The following is an 18,802-nucleotide window of genomic DNA, read 5'->3' on the forward strand; positions in this document are numbered from 1 at the left end:
AAGGGCAGTTGTGAGGATTGAGAAAATATTTGCAAAAATCCCTAATTTAACCTTTTTTGGGCTTTTAAAATGTTTAAATTCGTGTTTATATACACACACACACACACATATATATATATACATATATATACATTTAGCCCAGGATGAATATGAATATGTGTGTATACTGCCCTTGATGTAGTAACATGAATGTAAGCCTTTTCCTCACAAACTCAATTATATACTTTTTGAAAGTAGGAGCCCTATTTTTTTTTAAATTTTTTTATTTTTGGCTGTGTTGGGTCTTCATTGCTGCGTGCAGGCTTTCTCTAGTTGTGGTGAGCGGGGGCTACTCTGTTGCGGTGCACAAGCTTCTCATTGGGGTGTCTTGTCTTGTTGCAGAGCACGGGCTCTAGGCACACGGACTCAGCAGTTGTGGCTCGCAGGCTCTAGAGCGCAGGCTCAGTAGCTGTGGTGCATGGGGTTAGTTGTTACGCATCATGTGGATGTTCTCGGACCAGGGCTTGAACCCGTGTCCCCTGAATTGGCAGGCAGATTCTTAACTACTGCACCACCAGGGAAGCCCAGGAGCCCTATTTTTTCCCTCCCTCCTAACCCAGGCTTGGCACAGTGTTGAGTTCCTAGTGGGATCCCAACAATTACTTAAATTAAATCAGAAACTGCAATAGCATTGTGTTCCCATCTGTCTCCTTTAGCCATGTGATTACTAAAGTCTAACATAATCAAATTTCTCTATTGTGTTTGAATATGTCAGAAACAATTATTGGTTTGTTTTGTGTTTGTCTGGTGTTCTTTTGGCCCAATGACTTTGGAGAACGAAGTCTGAGCTCTTAAGTAGGAACCCTTGGGAAGTTTGCTGTCGTCAGATATATCTGAATGATTAACAGCAATACAAACCTGGACAAACCCCTACCTCCTCTGCTAGCCATCCTTTATGATATTCCATACAAATCTAAAACATGTTTCTGAACCCTGACATCCAAACATGAAGTTGACACTTCAGATGTGTAAGAAGAAGCCCTGGTAATAGAGTAGTTTGGTGGTAAGAGAATCGGTATTTCTATCCATTAACTATAATGAAATCACATTAGAAATTAGCTGCTACTTGTGAGATAACATGTGTTAAAGCTGGGGTTCATGAGGGGCAGGACCAGAATAAAGACGCAGACGTAGAGAATGGACTTGAGGACACGGGGAGGGGGCAGGGTGAGCTGGGACTACATGAGAGAGTAGCACTGACATATATACACTACCAAATGTAAAACAGATAGCTAGTGGGAAGCAGCCGCATAACACAGGGAGATCAGCTCGGTGCTTTGTGACCACCTAGAGGGGTGGGATAGGGAGGGTGGGAGGGAGACGCAAGAGGGAGGGGATATGGGGATATATGTATGCGTATAGCTGATTCACTTTTTAATACAACAGAAACTAACACAACATTGTAAAGTAATTACACTCCAATAAAGATGTTAAAAAAAAAAAAGCTGGGCTTCAAAACATGGTCTACCTGACACCAAAGTTCACATATTTAATGACTGCGGTTTTCCACTCACAAGATAGAATAAAATGAAAACATGTATTCTCTAAAAAACAACAGAAAACTATACAACTACCCATATTACTCATTTTACAACAGGGGAACTGAAACTTCTCTCTTAGGCTCTCTCAGCTACGTGGAACAAAGACCAAGGGATAGGGATTGTTGGGAGGATATGCAGGCAAAAGAGGGACAGGAATCCTCCTGGAAGAACAGGATGGGTCACCCTGCTGTGCCTCCCAGGAAGACTTGAACTGCGAAAGCCAAAGTGGAGACACCTCTAGGGACTATATTATCTTGCCCTCCCTACAGCTACAAAAACTTCTGGCTCTAGCACTCTACCCTGAACGGGATTCAGTTAGTCTCCATCTCTGCAAGATGTATAAGCCGGGTATAATTTTTATAGGCATAGATGCCTAGCTGAGGTAACAGGATAATTAGCACTAACACAGGTGTGTGAGTCCCTCAAGTCTACTCTCAGCTCCCTTGACCCCCTCTCTAGTCTGCATTTGCTTGGCTGAGTGCCAGCCTAAGTTACATTCACCTCTCTACCTCTTGACGCTCCAACACACACCTTGATGACTACTCACTTGAAATTCATGACGGCAAACTTCAACTGGGTACTTATCTCAGGCCTAGAAACCTTCTCATCTCTTCCCAAACCTCCAACCCTTCTTCCTAATTCTCATTTTCAGCTGAGGAAAACAGCGACAATCAAGAGAACTTCCAAAAGTACCCATCACCCACCCATCTACCCACCTTCCAGCTTTTGTGCCATATTGTTTGCCTCTTCTCCCGTTACTATCAATGCCTTTTCAGAGACCAGTGCTTGCACTCGGACACCTGACCCCATCCTCTCTCATCCACATCAGGTCTTCACTCCAGTAATCCTCTCCTCTTGAATATCAAATGTCCCCTCTCTACTGGATCTTTCCCATCAGTGTTCAAACATTATTTCTCCCATCTTAAAACTCTGTCTTGAATCCAGTTTTCCCCACCGCAAAACAAGTCAAGAAAAATTTCTTGAAGAAGAGTTGTTTGTATTCATTGTCTCCAATTGCTTTCCTTCCATCCTCTATCAAATCCACGCCAGTGGTGAATTACCAAAACAACGCTCCTCTCACTCAGCCATCAGTAGCGTTTGAAACAGTAGATCACTCCCTCCCCCTTGAAACATTTCCTCATTGGCTTCCAGGACACCACACGTCTCCTGCCCCAACCTCACTGGTTACTCTTTCTTAGTTCCCTTTGCTTGTTTCTTTTCATCTTCCTAAACTCTTAACATTAGAGCATCCAAGGCTCGGTCCTTGAATCTCTTCTCTACTCTCATTTCTCTGTTGATCTCATTTAGTCACATCATTAAATTCCATCTCTAGGATGATGACATCCTGTCTGTCTCTCCAGATCTCTCTCCTGAACCACAGACTGATACATCAACTGTCCACTTGACATCTCCATTTTACTAATAAACACTTAACTCAAAACGCCTAAGAATCAACTCTTGATCAACTCCTTCAAACCTGCTCTACCTGCTGTCTTCCCCATTTCTGTTAATGGCAACCCCATCCATTCAGCTGCTTGAGCCTCAAATCTAGAAGTCATCTTTGTCTTATCTCTCTCCTCTCTCTCAAACTCACATTCAGTCCGTCAACAGATGGATTTTGAGCTCAACTTTTCAAGTTATATCCAGAATCCAGCCACTTCTCACCACCCTCACTGTTACCTGCCCTTGTCCGCAACTCATCATTATGCTTGGCATGGATAATTGCAAAAGCCTCCTAACTGGCCTGCCTGTTTTCATCCTTGCCCCTCCTTCAACACACAGCCAGAGCAATCCTTTAAAAATATGTCATGTTCCTCCTCTGCTCCAAACCCTCCAATGGCTTTCCATTTTTACTCAGAGTAAAAGCCAAAAACCCTTGCAATGGCCTTCAGAGCTTATTACAATTTGCCTCCTTCCCTCACTCCCAATTTCTCTGACCTCGACAATTGTTACTCCCCCTTTTTCTCACTCTGGCTTCCTCGTGTTCCTGAACACCCGGGGACACTCCCTCTTCAAGCCAGGCTTTGCACTTGCTGTTGCCTCTGCCTGGAACACGCGGCCCCAAATATCTACATACCTTGTTTCCTCTGTTCCTTCAAGTCTTCGTTCAATTTTGCCTGCACAGTGATGCCTTCCTCGTGTACTCCATTTAAAATATAGAAAAAAACATAGGTTTTTGCCTGCTATACTCCCTGCTGTATCTCAACACCTGAAACAACATCCAGCGCATCGTAGGTGATGCTGTGGCACGTCATCCAGATCCTCTTTCTGGCTGAGGCACTCGTTTCCCCAGATGCTAGGAGTGTTGGCGGCTGATGGCTTTCAGGTGAGTCCCTCTCCAGGCATTGCTTTCAGCTGAAGACAGTTGCCTCAGCCCCTCCCCTAGAGACAAATGATAGCCCTCATCCAATGACTGACCAGTGTAGGGGTATGAATGCCCAGACCCATCCTACCTCAGGAGCTGCCTATAGAATCAACCGAGGCCTTTGTTGTAATTATCGATACATGGCAATTCAGCTTCTCTCTCCCATGGCTACTGATGCAGAGGGCACTCCCCCAATGAGCTTCCCGCACATAAATCTACATTTCAGTGTGTTTCCCAGGAAACTCAGTCTAGCACAGCAGGTGCCAGCAGTGGTCTAAGGAAGACGACTCTAAAAAGAGATTTTGGCTGTGGGTTACCAGGCAAAGAGAACCTTATCACTGATGGTATGTGGAGCATTAGCAGTCCCTGGCAAGCTGTAATGGCCAGTGGTTAAAATTTTCATTGATGTGCAAGAAGGAGGGAATATGGGGATATAGGTGCACATATAGCTGATTCACTTTGTTATACAGCAGAAACTAACAACATTGTAAAGCAATTATATTCCAAAAAAGTTTTTTCACTGATGGTGAATTGGGATGGGATTGTGTTGGAAGAGGATGAACTGGAAGGTTTAATATCTCAAGCTTTTCAGAGGCTCAGGGGAAGAACCAATTATAAGGACAATGCCTCTTTCTGACAAAGATGATGAAAGATTGGGGTCATTAATCAGCAGTTGAAGGTGAAGTGAGAAAGTCAGAGGCCTCTTAGGCAACAGCTTAGTTTCTGCAGCCAAAGGACAGAAGACATTGAGGATAAGGCTGAGGACGTAATTATAAAAGTAGCATTCCATGGGCTTCCCTGGTGGCGCAGTGGTTGAGAGTCTGCCTGCCGATGCCGGGGACGTGGGTTCGTGCCCCGGTCCAGGAAGATCCCACATGCCGTGGAGCGGCTGGGCCCGTGAGCCATGGCCACTGAGCCTGCGCGTCCAGAGCCTGTGTTCTGCAACGGGAGAGGCCACAACGGTGAGAGGCCTGCGTACTGCAAAAAAAAAAAAAAAAAAAGTAGCATTCCAGAGGAGGCTGACTTCTCAGTTCCAGCAGGGCTGGGAAAAAACAGGATCCTGAGACTTGGGATGAAGAAAATCCTCAGAGGGCTTCCCTGATCGCACAGTGGTTGAGAGTCCGCCTGCCGATGCAGAGGACACAGGTTTGAGCCCTGGTCTGGGAAGATCCCACATGGTGCGGAGCAACTAAGCCCGTGCACACCACAACTACGGAGCCTGCGCTCTAGAGCCCGCGAGCCACAACTACTGAGCCCACATGCCGCAACTACTGAAGTCCGAGCATCTAGAGCCTGTGCTCTGTAACAAGAGAAGCCACTGCAATGAGAAGTCCGGGCACCGTAACAAAGAGTAGCCCGCTCTTGCCGCAACTAGAGAAAGCCTGCACGCAGCAACGAAGACCCAACGCAGCCAAAAATAAATAAATAAGTAAATTTATAAGCAAATCCTCAGGGCCTGCCGAGATGGTTTAGTCCTCCCTATTGGAGACTAGCACTCCTCTTGATTAAAGATGCTGCAGAGGCCTCTGTGTTGTAGGGTAACACACACACCCTTCAGGATCTCCATTCTGGCTGCCAGACCAATACCTAGAGTCAAGTCACCACATAGCCTGCCAGGAAACTGCTAAGGGACCAAAGGGACTATAGGAAGAAACAGCTACAGCACTCGGCTAACCTGTACCAGCTGGGCCTGGTATTAATCTACATCTGAGACCGGATCCTGTGACTGCCGGCTCAAGGGGGGTTTAGGAGAGCCCTGTCCTGCGATACATGTTTTAACTCCCCAGCAAGGACCCTGGGAGACAGTGCTCACCGGCTGCTATGATGGCTCTTGGAAGCTGGCAGTAAGAGTTGGCCCATGTCAAATGAAGTACAAATTCCAGGATGGATGGTGGAAGGTAACACAAGGCTCAGAGAAATGGGCATTCTAGACTGGATATACTGTGTAGGGCAGAAAACCCAGTTGAGTAGGCTCTGGGGATGCACATGGCGGACATTCCCTTTACCAAAGGAACAAAGAATGTATTGCACAAAAGGGCTCCAGTGTCATTAGGAAGCCCAGGGGTGGCTGTCCTCTGTAGGCAAGGGCTGACAGTGGGAGATGCTATGACTGGAATTGGCCTCACGTATAGCAGCAAGCATAATAGATACTAAAGTAAGAGAGGTCAGGTGGTTAAAGATCAGGAACAGGTGGATAATGTTATCATAACCAGCAGCAAAACCAGAGTGGCAGCTGGGTGGTTTGGCCCCCACACAACTATAGAAGTGGTTCATAGAACACAGCCTTCCCAGGAATGAAGAGTCAGCAAGTATTGCTCAGTTTCTACAATCAGATCAATGCTGGATGATGAGGCCAAGGGCAGCCACCTTAATAACCCACATTCACTAAAAGAGAAATCAGGAATTTCCCCGTTGGTCCAGTGGTTCAGACTCCATCTTCCCAATGCAGGGTGCACGGGTTCGATCCCTGATCATGCATGCTGCACAGAGTGGCCAAAAAAAGAAATTAATTAATTATTTACAAATCAATCAATAAAAGAGAAATCAAGTTCTAGGAGGAGGTCCTTGCAATACCCTGGTGAGAGTGTATGATAATGATTCCTCATGGGGATCTAGGGCCATTTACCCAAGTAACCATACACTGGGAATTACCTACACATTTCGAAGATTTTTGGATACAGGATTCAAGTTGACGTTGATATTTAAAGTGCCAACATGGTCCTTCTGTTAGAGTTGGGAACACATGGAGTCCAGGGATAGAGTCCTGGCCCAGGTTTGAATCACAGTGAGTCCACTGGGTCCAGGACCTACCCAGTGGTCCTTTCCACATGCTTTCCATATGCTTTTTATGATTGGAACAGACATACTTGGAAGTCGGCAGTCCTCTCCCATTGTGCCTGGGCCTGAGGTAGGAGCTGTTGTTGTGGGAAATACTAAGTTGCTAAATGAAAGTCTCTGAAACTGTCTCCTCCCAGTCAATATAGTAAATCAAATATCTTGTGCTGGGTGGTTATCGCCCTGATGGGTACCACCCTTAGAAATCTAAAGGGTGCAGAGATACTGCCTCCCATAATATCCCCATTTAATTCGCTCCTCTGGCCTCTACAATAAACCAGACTGAAGATTACTGCAAACTCAATCCAGCTGTAGCCCTAATTGTCACTGCTGAGTCAAGTAATACATTTGTTAGAGCAGGTCAACGTGGGTCTACCCCATCAGTGAAGTTTTTAGGGATCCAGAGATCTGGAGTCATGCCGTTCCATCACCTCCAAATTAAAGGACAAAATATTGCACCTTACACCTCTCACAAAAGCACAATTGTTGGATTCTGAGGCAGCATATTCCATACTTGGGAGTACTGAGTGACATGAAAGTCTGCCAAACTTGAGCAGGTTCTAGAGCAGGAAAGGCCCCTGCAGGTACAGTGAGGCAAGTGTACTCACTTGCCACTTGGTTGATAACTGACTAGAAGACCCCATCAAAGGTATTGATGACGGGAAAAAGATCTGTGTGGCAAGATACAGTAGGAAAATTACAATGCAAGACCATCTGCAATGGAGTTTTATGTATACAAGGCTCCTGGGAGAAACAGATCACCTGACCTCAGGACGCGAAGTGACCAAATGGCCAGGACTGTTCATCTTGAGCAGCTCTGTTAGGCCCTCAGGGTCGTAAGTTGAGCAGGCCCAGCAGCAATCTATCATAAGCTATATATCTAGAACTGGGCATAAGTAGGGCCCATGCTACAAGCAGGTGGCCCAGACCCCCATATCTTTCATTAATATTGCACAGCACCTCTCCCTCAGATCATCTCTACGTTTGCATGAAGTGTCCCTTATGGTCAGCCTAGAAAGAAGGGGAAAACTCAAGTTTGGTCCCGTCAATGTAATATGTGGATGCAAGCCAAAACTGGATGGCTGCTGTGCCGTACCTCTTGTTAGTCGTGGCCCTAAATGATACGGACAAGGGAAAATTGTCCCAGTAGAGTTTTGGGCAATTCATCTGGCCATTTACTCTGTGTGGAAAGAGAAGGGCCCCAAGCCAAGAATATCTGCAAACTCATAGCAATGGGAGAAGACTTGGCTTGTTGGTCAGGAGCTTGGAAGGAAAAATGCCTGGAAGACCATCCAACCCTTTGGTGACTGGAACTGACCCATTCTGTATATGGGTTTGCTGTCGCTGCCTGCAGGACCTCAACTGGCACCATCAGAGAGCTTACAGAATGTGTGTTCTCCCCTCAAGGGTTCCTACCTCTCTTTGAACAAAGGAGCCCACCTTACCTCAAAGGAGATGTGGCAATGGACGCATAACCATAGAGTCCACTGTCCTATTGCATACTGTACCAACTAGAAGCTGCCACCCCGACAGTGCAATGGAATGGCCTTTTGAAGACACAATTGAGGCACCATCTTGGAGATAATACCTGCAAAGAATGCATGGGAGAAATATGCCAACATGAAAATAGCAAAGGAATGAATCAGCAGTTTGCAGATGTAAAGAGAAATATAAAGAGAAAATGTACCAATGGAAACAGTTGAAATGTTCTGATAATTACCCACAATTTCCATATACTAGGTCCACTGCCCACTCTTATCACAGACACCATTGAATTTATTTATTCAGAAAATTCCTCAATATTTATTTTAATTTTTAAAAATTAATTAATTAATTAATTATGTCTGTGTTGGGTCTTTGTTGCTGTGCACGGGCTTCCTCTAGTTGTGGCAAGTGCAGGCTACTCTTCATTGCGATGCACGGGCTTCTCATTGTGGTGGCTTCTCCTGTTGCACAGCACGGGCTCTAGGCACACGGGCTTCAGTAGTTGTGGTGCACGGACTCAGTAGTTGTGGCTCGCGGGCTCCAGAGCGCAGTCTCAGTAGTTGTGGTACACGGGCTTAGTTTCTCCGTGGCATGTGGCATCTTCCCAGACCAGGGCTCAAACCCGTGTCCCCTGCATTGGCAGGTGGATTCTTAACCACTGCGCCACCAGGGAAGTCCCTCCTCAATATTTATTAAAGGAAGCATGGTATGAAATAATTCTTGAGTAAAGGGGGAAATACAACCTGAAATTCCTGTTTTGTTTTTTTTTTAATTGGGGTATAGTTGTTTTACAATGTTGTGTTAGTTTCTTCTGTAGAGCAAAGTGGAGTTCCCTGTGCTATATGGCAGGTTCTCATTAGTTATCTATTCTATACATATTAGTGTATATATATTAGTCCCAATCTCACAATTCATCCCACTCCCCCTTTCTCCCCTTGGTGTCCATACGTTTGTTCTCTACATCCGTGTCTCTATATCTGCCTTGCAAACCAGTTCATCTGTACCATTTTTCTAGATTCCACAAATGGGCATTAATATAGAATATTTTTCTCTTTCTGACTTACTTCACTCTGCATGACAGTCTCTACGTCCATCCACGTCTCTACCAATGACCCAATTTTGTTCCTCTTTATGGCTAATATTCCAGTGTCTATATGTACCACATCTTCTTTATCCATTCGTCTGTCAAAGGACATTTAGGTTGCTTCCATGACCTGGCTATTGTAAATTGTGCTGCAATGAACATTGGGGTGCCTGTGTATTTTTGAATTATGGTTTTCTCTGGGTATATGCCCAGTAGTGGGATTGCTGGGTCATATGGTAGTTCTATATTTTGTTTTTTTAAAGGAACTTCCATACCGTTCTCCATAGTGGCTGTATCAATTTGCATTCCCAGCAACAGTGCAAGAGTGTTCCATTTTCTCCACACCCTCTCCAGCATTTACTGCGTGTAGATTTTTTAATGATGGCCATTCTGACCAGTGTGAGGTGATACCTCACTGTAGTTTTGATTTACATTTCTGTAATAATTAGTGCTGTTGAGCATCTTTTCATGTGCCTCTTATCCATCTGTATGTCTTCTTTGGAGAAATGTCCATTTAGATCTTCTGCCCATTTTTTGATTGGGTTGTTTGTTTTTTTGATATTGAGCTGCATGAGCTCTTTGTATATTTTGGAGATTAATCCTTTGTCCATTGATTAATTTGCAAATATTTTCTCCTATTCTGAGGGTTGTCTTTTCGTCTTGTTTATGGTTTCTTTTGCTGTGCAAAAGCTTTTAAGTTTCATTAGGCCCCATTTGTTTATTTTTGGTTTTATTTCCATTACTCTAGTAGGTGGGTCAAAAAAGATCTTGCTGTGATTTATGTCCAAGAGTGTTCTTCCTATGTTTTCCTATAAGAGGCAATTTTTTCCTCTGCATTTTTTTTTCCTCTGCAATTTTTGGGAATAGTTTCAGAAGGATAGGTGTTAACTCTTCTCTAAATGTTTGGTGGAATTCACCTATGAAGGCATCTGGTCCTGGACTTTTGCTTGTTGCAAGCTTTTAAATTACTGATTCAACTTCAGTACTTGTAATTGGTCTGAACGTATTTTCTGTCTCTTCATGGTTCAGTCTTGGGAGACTGTACCTTTCTACGAATTTGTCCATTTCTTCTAGGTTGTCCATTTTATTGGCATATATTTGCTTGTAGTAGTCTCGTAAGATCCTTTGTATTTCTGTGGTGTTGGTTGTGATGTCTCCTTTTGGATTTGTTTTTATAGGTCTTTTTTTCCTCCTTTCTTCTTTTGTTCTCTTCTCTTGTGATTTGATGACTATCTTTAGTGTTATGTTTGGATTCCTTTTTCTTTTTTTGTGTGTATATCTATTATAGATTTTTGTTTTGCTTTTACCATGAGGTTCTTATATAGCAGTCTATATATATATGCACTTGTTTTAAGTTGCTGATCTCTTAATTTCAACTCCGTTTTAGATACCCTGCATTTATACTCCCATCTCCTCATGATTACTGTTTTTGGTATATTTTCCATCTAATTGTTCTGTGTATCCCTTAATTGCTTACTGTGGATACAAGTGATTTTTACTACTTTTGTCTTTTAACCTCCCTGCTAGCTTTGTGTGTGGATGATTTCCTTCCTACCTTTACTGTGTTTGCCTTTACTAGTGAGCTTTTCCTTTTTGTAATTTTCTTGTTTCCAATTGTGGCCTTTTTTTTTTCCACCTAGAGAAATTCCTTTAGCATTTGTTGTAAAGCTGGTTTGGTGGTGCTGAATTCTCTTAGCTTTTGCTTGTCTGTAGAGCTTTTGACTTCTCCATCAAATGTGAACGACAGCCTTTCTGGGTAGAGTATTCTGGTCATAGGTTTTTCTCTTTTATCACTTTAAGTATATCATGCCACTCCCTTCTGGCCTGTAGAGTTTCTGCTGAAAAATCAGATGATAACCTTATGAGAATTCCCATGTGTGTTATTTCTTTTCCCTTGTTGCTTTTAATATTCTCTCTTTAATTTTTGTCATTTTGATTACAATGTGTCTTGGTGTGTTCTAATGTGGGTTAATCCAGTATGGGACTCTCTGCACTCTCTGGACTTGGGTGAGTGTTTCCTTTCCCATATTAGGGAAGTTTTCAACTGTTATCTCTTCGAGTATTTTCTCAGGCTCTTTCTCTCTTCTCCTTCTGGGACCCCTACAATGTGAATATTAGTGCATTTGGTGTTGTCCCAGCAGTCTCTTAAACTGTCCTTATTTCTTTTCATTCTTTTTTCTTTATTCTGTTCAGTGGCAGTGATTCCCACTACTCTGTCTTCCAGTTCTGATCAGTTCATATGCTTCATTTAGTCTACTATTGATTCCTTACAGTGTATTTTTCATTTCAGTTATTGTATTCTCCAATTGTTTTTTTGTTCTTTATATTTTCTAATTCTTTGTTAAAAACTTTTATTTCTCGCTCTGTGCATCCATTCTTCTCCTGAGTTATTTGATCATCTTAACGATCATTACTCTTAACTCTTTCTCAGGTGGATTACCTACCTCCACATCACTTAGTTCTTCTTCTAGGGTTTATCTTGTTCCTTCATCTGAAACATATTCTGCTGTCACTTCATTTTGTCTAAATTGCTATTCATATTTTTATATATGTGGTAGGTTAGTTACATTTCTCGACCTTGGAGAAGTGGCCCTCTGTAGGGGACATCCTATGTGTCCCAGCAGTGCACTCCCTTATTATCACCCAAGGGCCAAGGGCCAGCTGGTCCCAGGGTAGGGTCTGGCCTGCGTTTGCCGACTCTGTCTGCAGGCCGCAGAACTGTAGTTTTCTTGCTTCTCTTTGTCCCCCGGTGGGTGGGGCTGGTCTAGAGGCTTGTGCAGGCTTCCTGGTGGGAGGGGCCTCTATCTGCCCCTCGGTGGATGGTGCTGGGTCTTGGTCTTCTAGAGATGGTGGGCAGAGCCATGTCTAAGGACGTGTGTAGAGGTGGCTGTGCTCACGAAGACTTTAGGCAGCCTGTCCGCTGACGGGTGGGGCCGTGTTCCTGCCCTGATGGTTGTTTGGCCTGAGGCATCCCAACACTGAAGCCTACAGGTTGTTGGGTGGGGCCAGGTCTTGGTTCCAAAACGACAGCCTCCAGGAGAGCTCACACGGATGAATCCTCCCTGATATGTCTGCCACCAGTGTCTATGTCCCCAGGGTGAGCCACAGCTGCCCCCCACCTCCCCAAGAGACCCTCCAAGACCAGCAGGCAGGTCCAACCCAGGCTCCTATTGAATTATTGCTTTTGCCCTTGGTCCCAGTGCACGTGAGAATTTATGTGCACCCTTTAAGAGTGAAGTCTGTATTTCCCACAATCCTATGGAGCTCCTGCAATCAAGCCCTGCTGGCCTTCAAATCCAGATACTCTGGAGGCTCCTTTTCCCAGTGGCAGACTCCTGGGCTGGGGAGCCTGATGTGGGGCTCAGAGCTCTCCCTCCTATGAGAGAACCTCTGTAATGTAATTCTTCTCCAGTTTGTGGGTCACCCACCTCGGGGGTATGGATTTGATTGTATTGTCAGTCTGCCCCTCCTACTGGTCTCCTTGTGGTTCCTTCTTTATGTCTTTAGTTGTAGAAGATCTTTTCTGGAAGGTTTTAGTCTTTTTCAGTGATGGTCGTCCTGCAGACTGTTGTGATTTTGGTCTGCTCGTGAGAGGAGGTGAACTTAGGGTCCTTCTACTCTGCCATCTTGGCAGCTCTTCTATAACTTATCTAGTTCTGGAGGCTGAGGTCAGGGTACCAGCGTGGTCAGGTAAGTGTCCTCTTCTGAGATGCAGACTTATTTTATGCTCACATAGTGGAAGGGCTAGAAATTCCAGTTTTCTGAAGAGCATAGATACTAGTTTAGATTAAGCTATGTGGATTTAGCAAGGCATGAATCACTTTATTGCAACCTGCCAAACACCAGGCATACTGTGTGTGGATATATGTGTGTGTATGTATATATATTTTATTTCATTTAATCAAAACCTGTGAGGAAGACTGAATCATTTCCGTTTTAGAGCTGGAGAAACAGACATAAGAGTTGTGATTTTCTTAGTAACTTCAAGTCCAGTGCTTTCATAGCAGTTCAGCTCAGTAGTTAAGAGCTTGTGCTTTGAGAATCAGAGACTTCCTGGACCAAATCCTGGCTCCTACACTTACTGCATATCCTTGGGCAAGTTATCTATGCCTCATTCTCCTCAAGTATAAATGAGAATAAAAATACCTTTTAAGGGTATTGGGAGGCATCAGTTGATACATGGTTATTAGGACAGTCCCTGGCACATTGGCATTTTCTGTTTCCTACTTTTATGCAGACATAGCAGGAGGACTAAGGAAGAAGCTAGTTTTGGACACGTGTGGCCGGAGAGTGTTACTCTTTGTGTTACCACTTTTCCCTGTGTTCTCTGGTCAGAATGTACTTGGGAGAAGCCTTTGTACTATGGATGTGGATGGGAACTTTAGAAGGAGTATGAGCATGGTCTGGCACTGGTGGCTAGGTCCTGTCCCTTCAGTAACCTAAACCACCAGGGAAGTACCACTACTGTTTGGTCACACTGTCTCTTAAACTGTGAGCTTCTTGGAGGGTGGAATCATGCCTTTGGCTTTAAACACTTAGGACCTAGCAAGGATGATGCTTCCCATGTGTTAGGTGCTGCACAAATGTTTCTGGAATAAATAGGAGTGCCCGTCTGCCTTTCCCTATGGTTAGGAATAGGATTGCTTTATGTGGGAGGCCTACTTGGCCAGGAGGGTTAAAACAAAACTCAAGCACCTGAACTATGCCCTGATTCTGGGCTGCTGAGGAAAAAAAGGTGGTAATGTCTATGAGAATTGTTTTTCCCCCATGAGGCTTTAAGCTGGATATAAAATTCTGGTAACTGAGCTGTTTAAGAGGGAACTTTATAACATCCATTTCTATTCCCAGGTTATAGAAATTCAAGACCCAATCAATCCCCCCAATGGGTATCACTACCAGCTTCTGTGGGAAGTGTGGCTTTACTCTTGGTACAATCGTCTTTTTGGCTTCTCATATTAAAGAGTTTGAGAGGGCAGCTCCTCTCTGGAATCAATTAACCTTATTCATGTTAATGCTTGTGTTTTGTAGCAGATGAATCCCTTGGCCAAAATTTTAAAGTAAAACTGCTTCAGTTGAACAGTATGTGTACTTCCAATTTGAAAACCACAACCCTAAGTCAGTAAACCACGTATCAATCCACACCTAACAGTGTGAAATTAACTGAAATTGAACACTTCCAAATCTAACTCCAGCGGGCCAAGATACATCTGTCCATCCTTTTTCTGTCCCTCTACATCATCCTTGAACCTGAACCTAAGACTTATTCATCTGGAACCTCAGGCCTGATTAATGAAATTTCCGCACTCTAATTCTCCACTGAATATTAACTCATTTAGGGGCTCCCTTTTCATCTCAGATGAACAAATTGTTGACTTTGCTTTTTTTGCTCAGAAACCAGTAAGACCAAAATTTACATATAATTCTACTACTTACTACCTAGTGTATCAAGAAATGGTGAGAAACAAGACCAGATTAGTATTACCTAAATACTTTTAGAAGGTTTTAATCATACTTAGAAGTTAAGCAGTATGGATATATGGCAGGGGAAGGGAGAGATTGACTGGAAGAAGACAGCTTGAGGGACCCAGGAAATAGAGGTCAGGTATCAGTGATGGCAACCTGAAAGACCTCAAGCCAGAGATAAGATTTATATGACCAAACTGTGGAGAAGAACTTATACAAATATCTTTCTTTCATTGGCTATACTTTCATTGTCATTTTTTCCACTGTAGATCCTAGCTAATAAAGGGCCTAAGGTATTAATGGTTTCAAATTAACACAACCAACTGAACAGCACATACTTGGTGGCTTGTAAGTGAAGACGGTGCACACTATACAGCTGGTTGGTCACTCTGTAAGTCCTAAAAGTCCTAAAATTTAGGAGGACTGAACTTAAGGATGAGAATATGAAAGAGTGGTAATGGAAGTGAGTGAGAAGGCACATATGTGAAGTAGTGACTACAGCATTTTGGTAGAGGCTTGTGTTCCCAGCCTTCTCCATCATACCAAATTAGAGCACATTTAGAGAAAAACCTGAGACTGGAAAGCTTGGACATCAAGGTAGGGTTTATTAGTACTTGCATACTTTCAATGTTTAAGAATCACAGCATCTATGAGTAAAAAAGGCACACAGGTTATTAGTAACTGAATTTACTAGTTTTCCTAAAGCTGGATCTGGAAGCCACACATTCTGGATACAGGATTTTAGGCAACTGAAATCCCTCAGTACTTCACTTCACAAATTGAGTGAATGATAAAACAAACTCCCTTACTGTCTGCTTGTGTGGGTGATAATGGCTATGAATGTGCTAGCAAAAATAAGAAAAATACAAATATAAGTACTGAGATCTATTTTGGGTCCTTCCATTTCCAGCCAGAAGCATGGCGATTCTATTTTCTACATTCAGCACTTTGCATCATCAAGAAAGACTTCTCTTCTCCTCCTCCTTGGCAGACTGCTTTCAACAGGAGTATGGCTACCTTGAGAACAGGAGCCATAAACATTATCCTCTGAAACAATCTTTACTTTGATTGAATAAGCTTTAGAGTTTTTGAAAGTTAGAAATCAAGTCTTGGGATGATGACTTTTTTCCTAGAGCATAATGTAGTCTTGATCACTCTTTTTGGTATGTGACAAGCCTTCTTGCTTCAGATTTTAGGAATGGATAAGAAGCTCCAAGACTCATTATTTAGAGAATACTTTATTAGTTTCTGTAATCAAACCCATGTAGATAAGACCTTACATATTTAATACAGTGCGTTACCCCTGTACAAATGGAAAAAATTATGTTTAATGTTTCTAGACCAATATGGCTGTTGATTTCTGTACAATGCCAACCCAACACGGTACAACTGGGATACTTCTCCAAAGTTGACAGCACAGCTAAAGTTTCCAAAAATTCAAATTATATATATATGTATATATATATATAGATAGATTTATTTATTTATATAAAAAGACCAATAGCAGTATGTTATGCATCAATAGCAGCAACAGCTTTTCCAGGTTCTGCAGTCATCTGAACAAAATTATAGAGACATCCAGCGCACTCCATTAAAAAAAAAAGTAAAAAACAAAACCTCAGAAAACAGCAAATTCTGTTACTGTTGTGGTACCTGGCACCATTTTTTTTTTTTAATTAGCTTCTCAATTATCATCTGGAAAGAAAACATTCTAGAATAACGTCATTAAAAACAGATCTGATAAAGCACGGTCACTACTACGTATCATAAAGCAGGTACAAGATATTTTACATTCACAGAGGTATGATACAGTACTGTCCTACATCTATAATACTAGAGGATATAATTAAAAAGGCATTATTTGAGACTTGATTCTACTTTTCCAGCAGAGGGCCCAAAGGATGGTTATAACACAGCTCTAGTGCAGAAATGCACCTTCTTAGATAGGATTTCCTTTCTTTAGTGGCACAGTTCTAGGTACTCACTGATCTTCATGAACATCAGCTAAAAACCGTTTTAAAAAATAAAAAAAACTACTGGATTCATACAAAGATGACTGAGTAGAGGCAAGCAAGATTCAACCTAACTAGTATTTGACCAACTCTGTTGTGTCTGAACCGTAAGAGCTCCACGGAAGAAAGAAAACGCCAAGTAGCACATCAAACCTTTGGGCCACAACCAAAACACAGCATCTTTTCAAACAGAAGCAGTAGCCAAACACTGCCCACCTGGATATGTTCAAGGATGCTGACGACAATATTTCATCATCTGCTCACTCATTCAGGAAGAAGGGGAGATCAGTTACTGTACTTTGATTGTGTTCAACTCAATCACCACGTTACAAAAATAGCAAGCTGCCATAATAAAAAATAAGGCTCCTCTATCCAGCACCAGTTATCTTCTGTTCTTCACCACCAAGCCTATAAATGCTATAACCATATCCAAAGAACATAACGGAGCAAAGAAACCACGTCTGATGTCTTAGCTGGGATCATTGCATTGTTCAGGCTGAGCTATTCCTCTGTGATGTTACTGCCCTCACATTTCTGGTGTTTCATCTAACCATAAGGATTTTAGTTCTAAATTATATGCACTCAAGGAATGTGTGCACATATTCGTATATAAATTTCTGACTGAAGATGCATGGCCATCAACAGAATGCATGTTATATAGTAGGTGCAAGCTGGCAAAGCCTCATTTTTACTGGTGCAGCAGCTGTGTGTCAGTGTAAATTGCTCCTATGTCCCTTGTGCACCTCCAAGCTCTGGACAGGATAACGTCAGAGACCATTTTACCCCTTTGGCTGCTGGCATTATCTGACTTCATCCTCCCTCTTTCCCCTCTCCCTTCCCCCAACCCCCTGCAACAGCCCACAGCCTTTAGGATTTTGTTTCTTCGGTTTTGATTGCCTGAGGTTTGATTGGTCCAGTTCTAACAGGTTTGGTGGCTATGGTGGGTGCAGGGGGTGGCTTTTCTTCTACTTTTTCCTGACAGACACCAGGAGGGTCGGTCAGTGTTTCAGGAGGTTTACTTGAATCATTGTCCACTTTCTGGGCTTTGCCTCCTATCTGTTTGTTCTGTTGCTGTTCAGAGAAGAACCGCTGCGTGGACTGAAGAACCTCTGCTCTCTGCTTTGCCTTAAAAAATGAGAAACAACAACTGAAAATGCTACAGTATTACCAAAGCTTGTCAATCAAGCTCAGTTCAAATTCTTTTACCAATCACAAATCAGTTTTCCCCATGTTGGTTTGGCCCCAAAGTACCTCACTGATCTTTTGGCTTTTAATGGATAGATTTCTTCCTGTTTTTGAAAACATTCCATGTGATTTAAAAAAAAAATAAAAAAAAATATAAAAAGAACAGGACCACCTCCCACCATCTTTTCAAAGTTTGCCCTTTTATAAAATAATAAAATAGAAATTGTTGTTGGTTTGTATCTTTTCTGGAACAAAGCTTATTGATATTAAATTTTATTTAGGGAGGCTGCTTGCAAATTTGAAAACATATATGTAATACTTAAAACTTCTAGTTATCAATATGTGGTCTACAATAAAATGAAAAGGAAGCACTTATATTGTGGCATTACCAACACCTAGGACCAAATGTCTTGTGGCTGAGTCCTCTTCCCACAGCTCTCTTCTGCAGGGGAAGAGCATCAGAAATTAGTAACTACAACTTCACTTGATCACTAAGTTCTGATAGCTCCTACCACATTCTGAGCTGGTAAAATAATTTCCTAGTTTTATTGACTCTGTGCCCCCACAGAATATACTTACGTCAATCTGTAAATTATACCATTGTATAACATACACAATTAAAACTAAAGTTTCTACACCTCTTGCATATAACAAAAGCCCTTCATGTTCTATAGGTAACCTGTACTATATTCAAAGATCTAAAGCAATTTTCATGAAATCTGTATCCTTCCCCAGCCCATTCATTATTAAGCTCTAATGTCATTTCCAACATGGGGATGTATGAAAATCAAGT

The 18,802-nt window shown here is 42.6% G+C and overlaps 1 protein-coding gene across 10 annotated transcripts in view; it reads right to left on the minus strand.

Moving 5' to 3' along the window:
- Positions 1 to 14,641: 14,641 nt before the first annotated feature.
- PRRC2C (proline rich coiled-coil 2C) overlaps positions 14,642 to 18,802 on the minus strand; it is a 99,853-nt gene continuing 95,692 nt past the window's right edge. For 5 of the 10 annotated variants that reach the window (XM_079935424.1, XM_079935422.1, XM_079935425.1 and 2 more), the window contains one exon: positions 14,642 to 17,949. In XM_079935424.1, coding sequence (XP_079791550.1) covers positions 17,692 to 17,949 — 258 coding nt within the window. In that variant the 3' untranslated portion in view covers positions 14,642 to 17,691. Of the gene's footprint in view, positions 17,950 to 18,398; positions 18,452 to 18,802 lie in introns of all 10 variants that reach the window. The other 5 variants (XM_079935429.1, XM_079935426.1, XM_079935428.1 and 2 more) reach the window with 3 other exon arrangements.

Source organism: Stenella coeruleoalba (genome assembly GCF_951394435.1).
Source record: "Stenella coeruleoalba genome assembly, chromosome: 1".
In the NCBI taxonomy this organism is placed as follows: domain Eukaryota; kingdom Metazoa; phylum Chordata; class Mammalia; order Artiodactyla; family Delphinidae; genus Stenella; species Stenella coeruleoalba.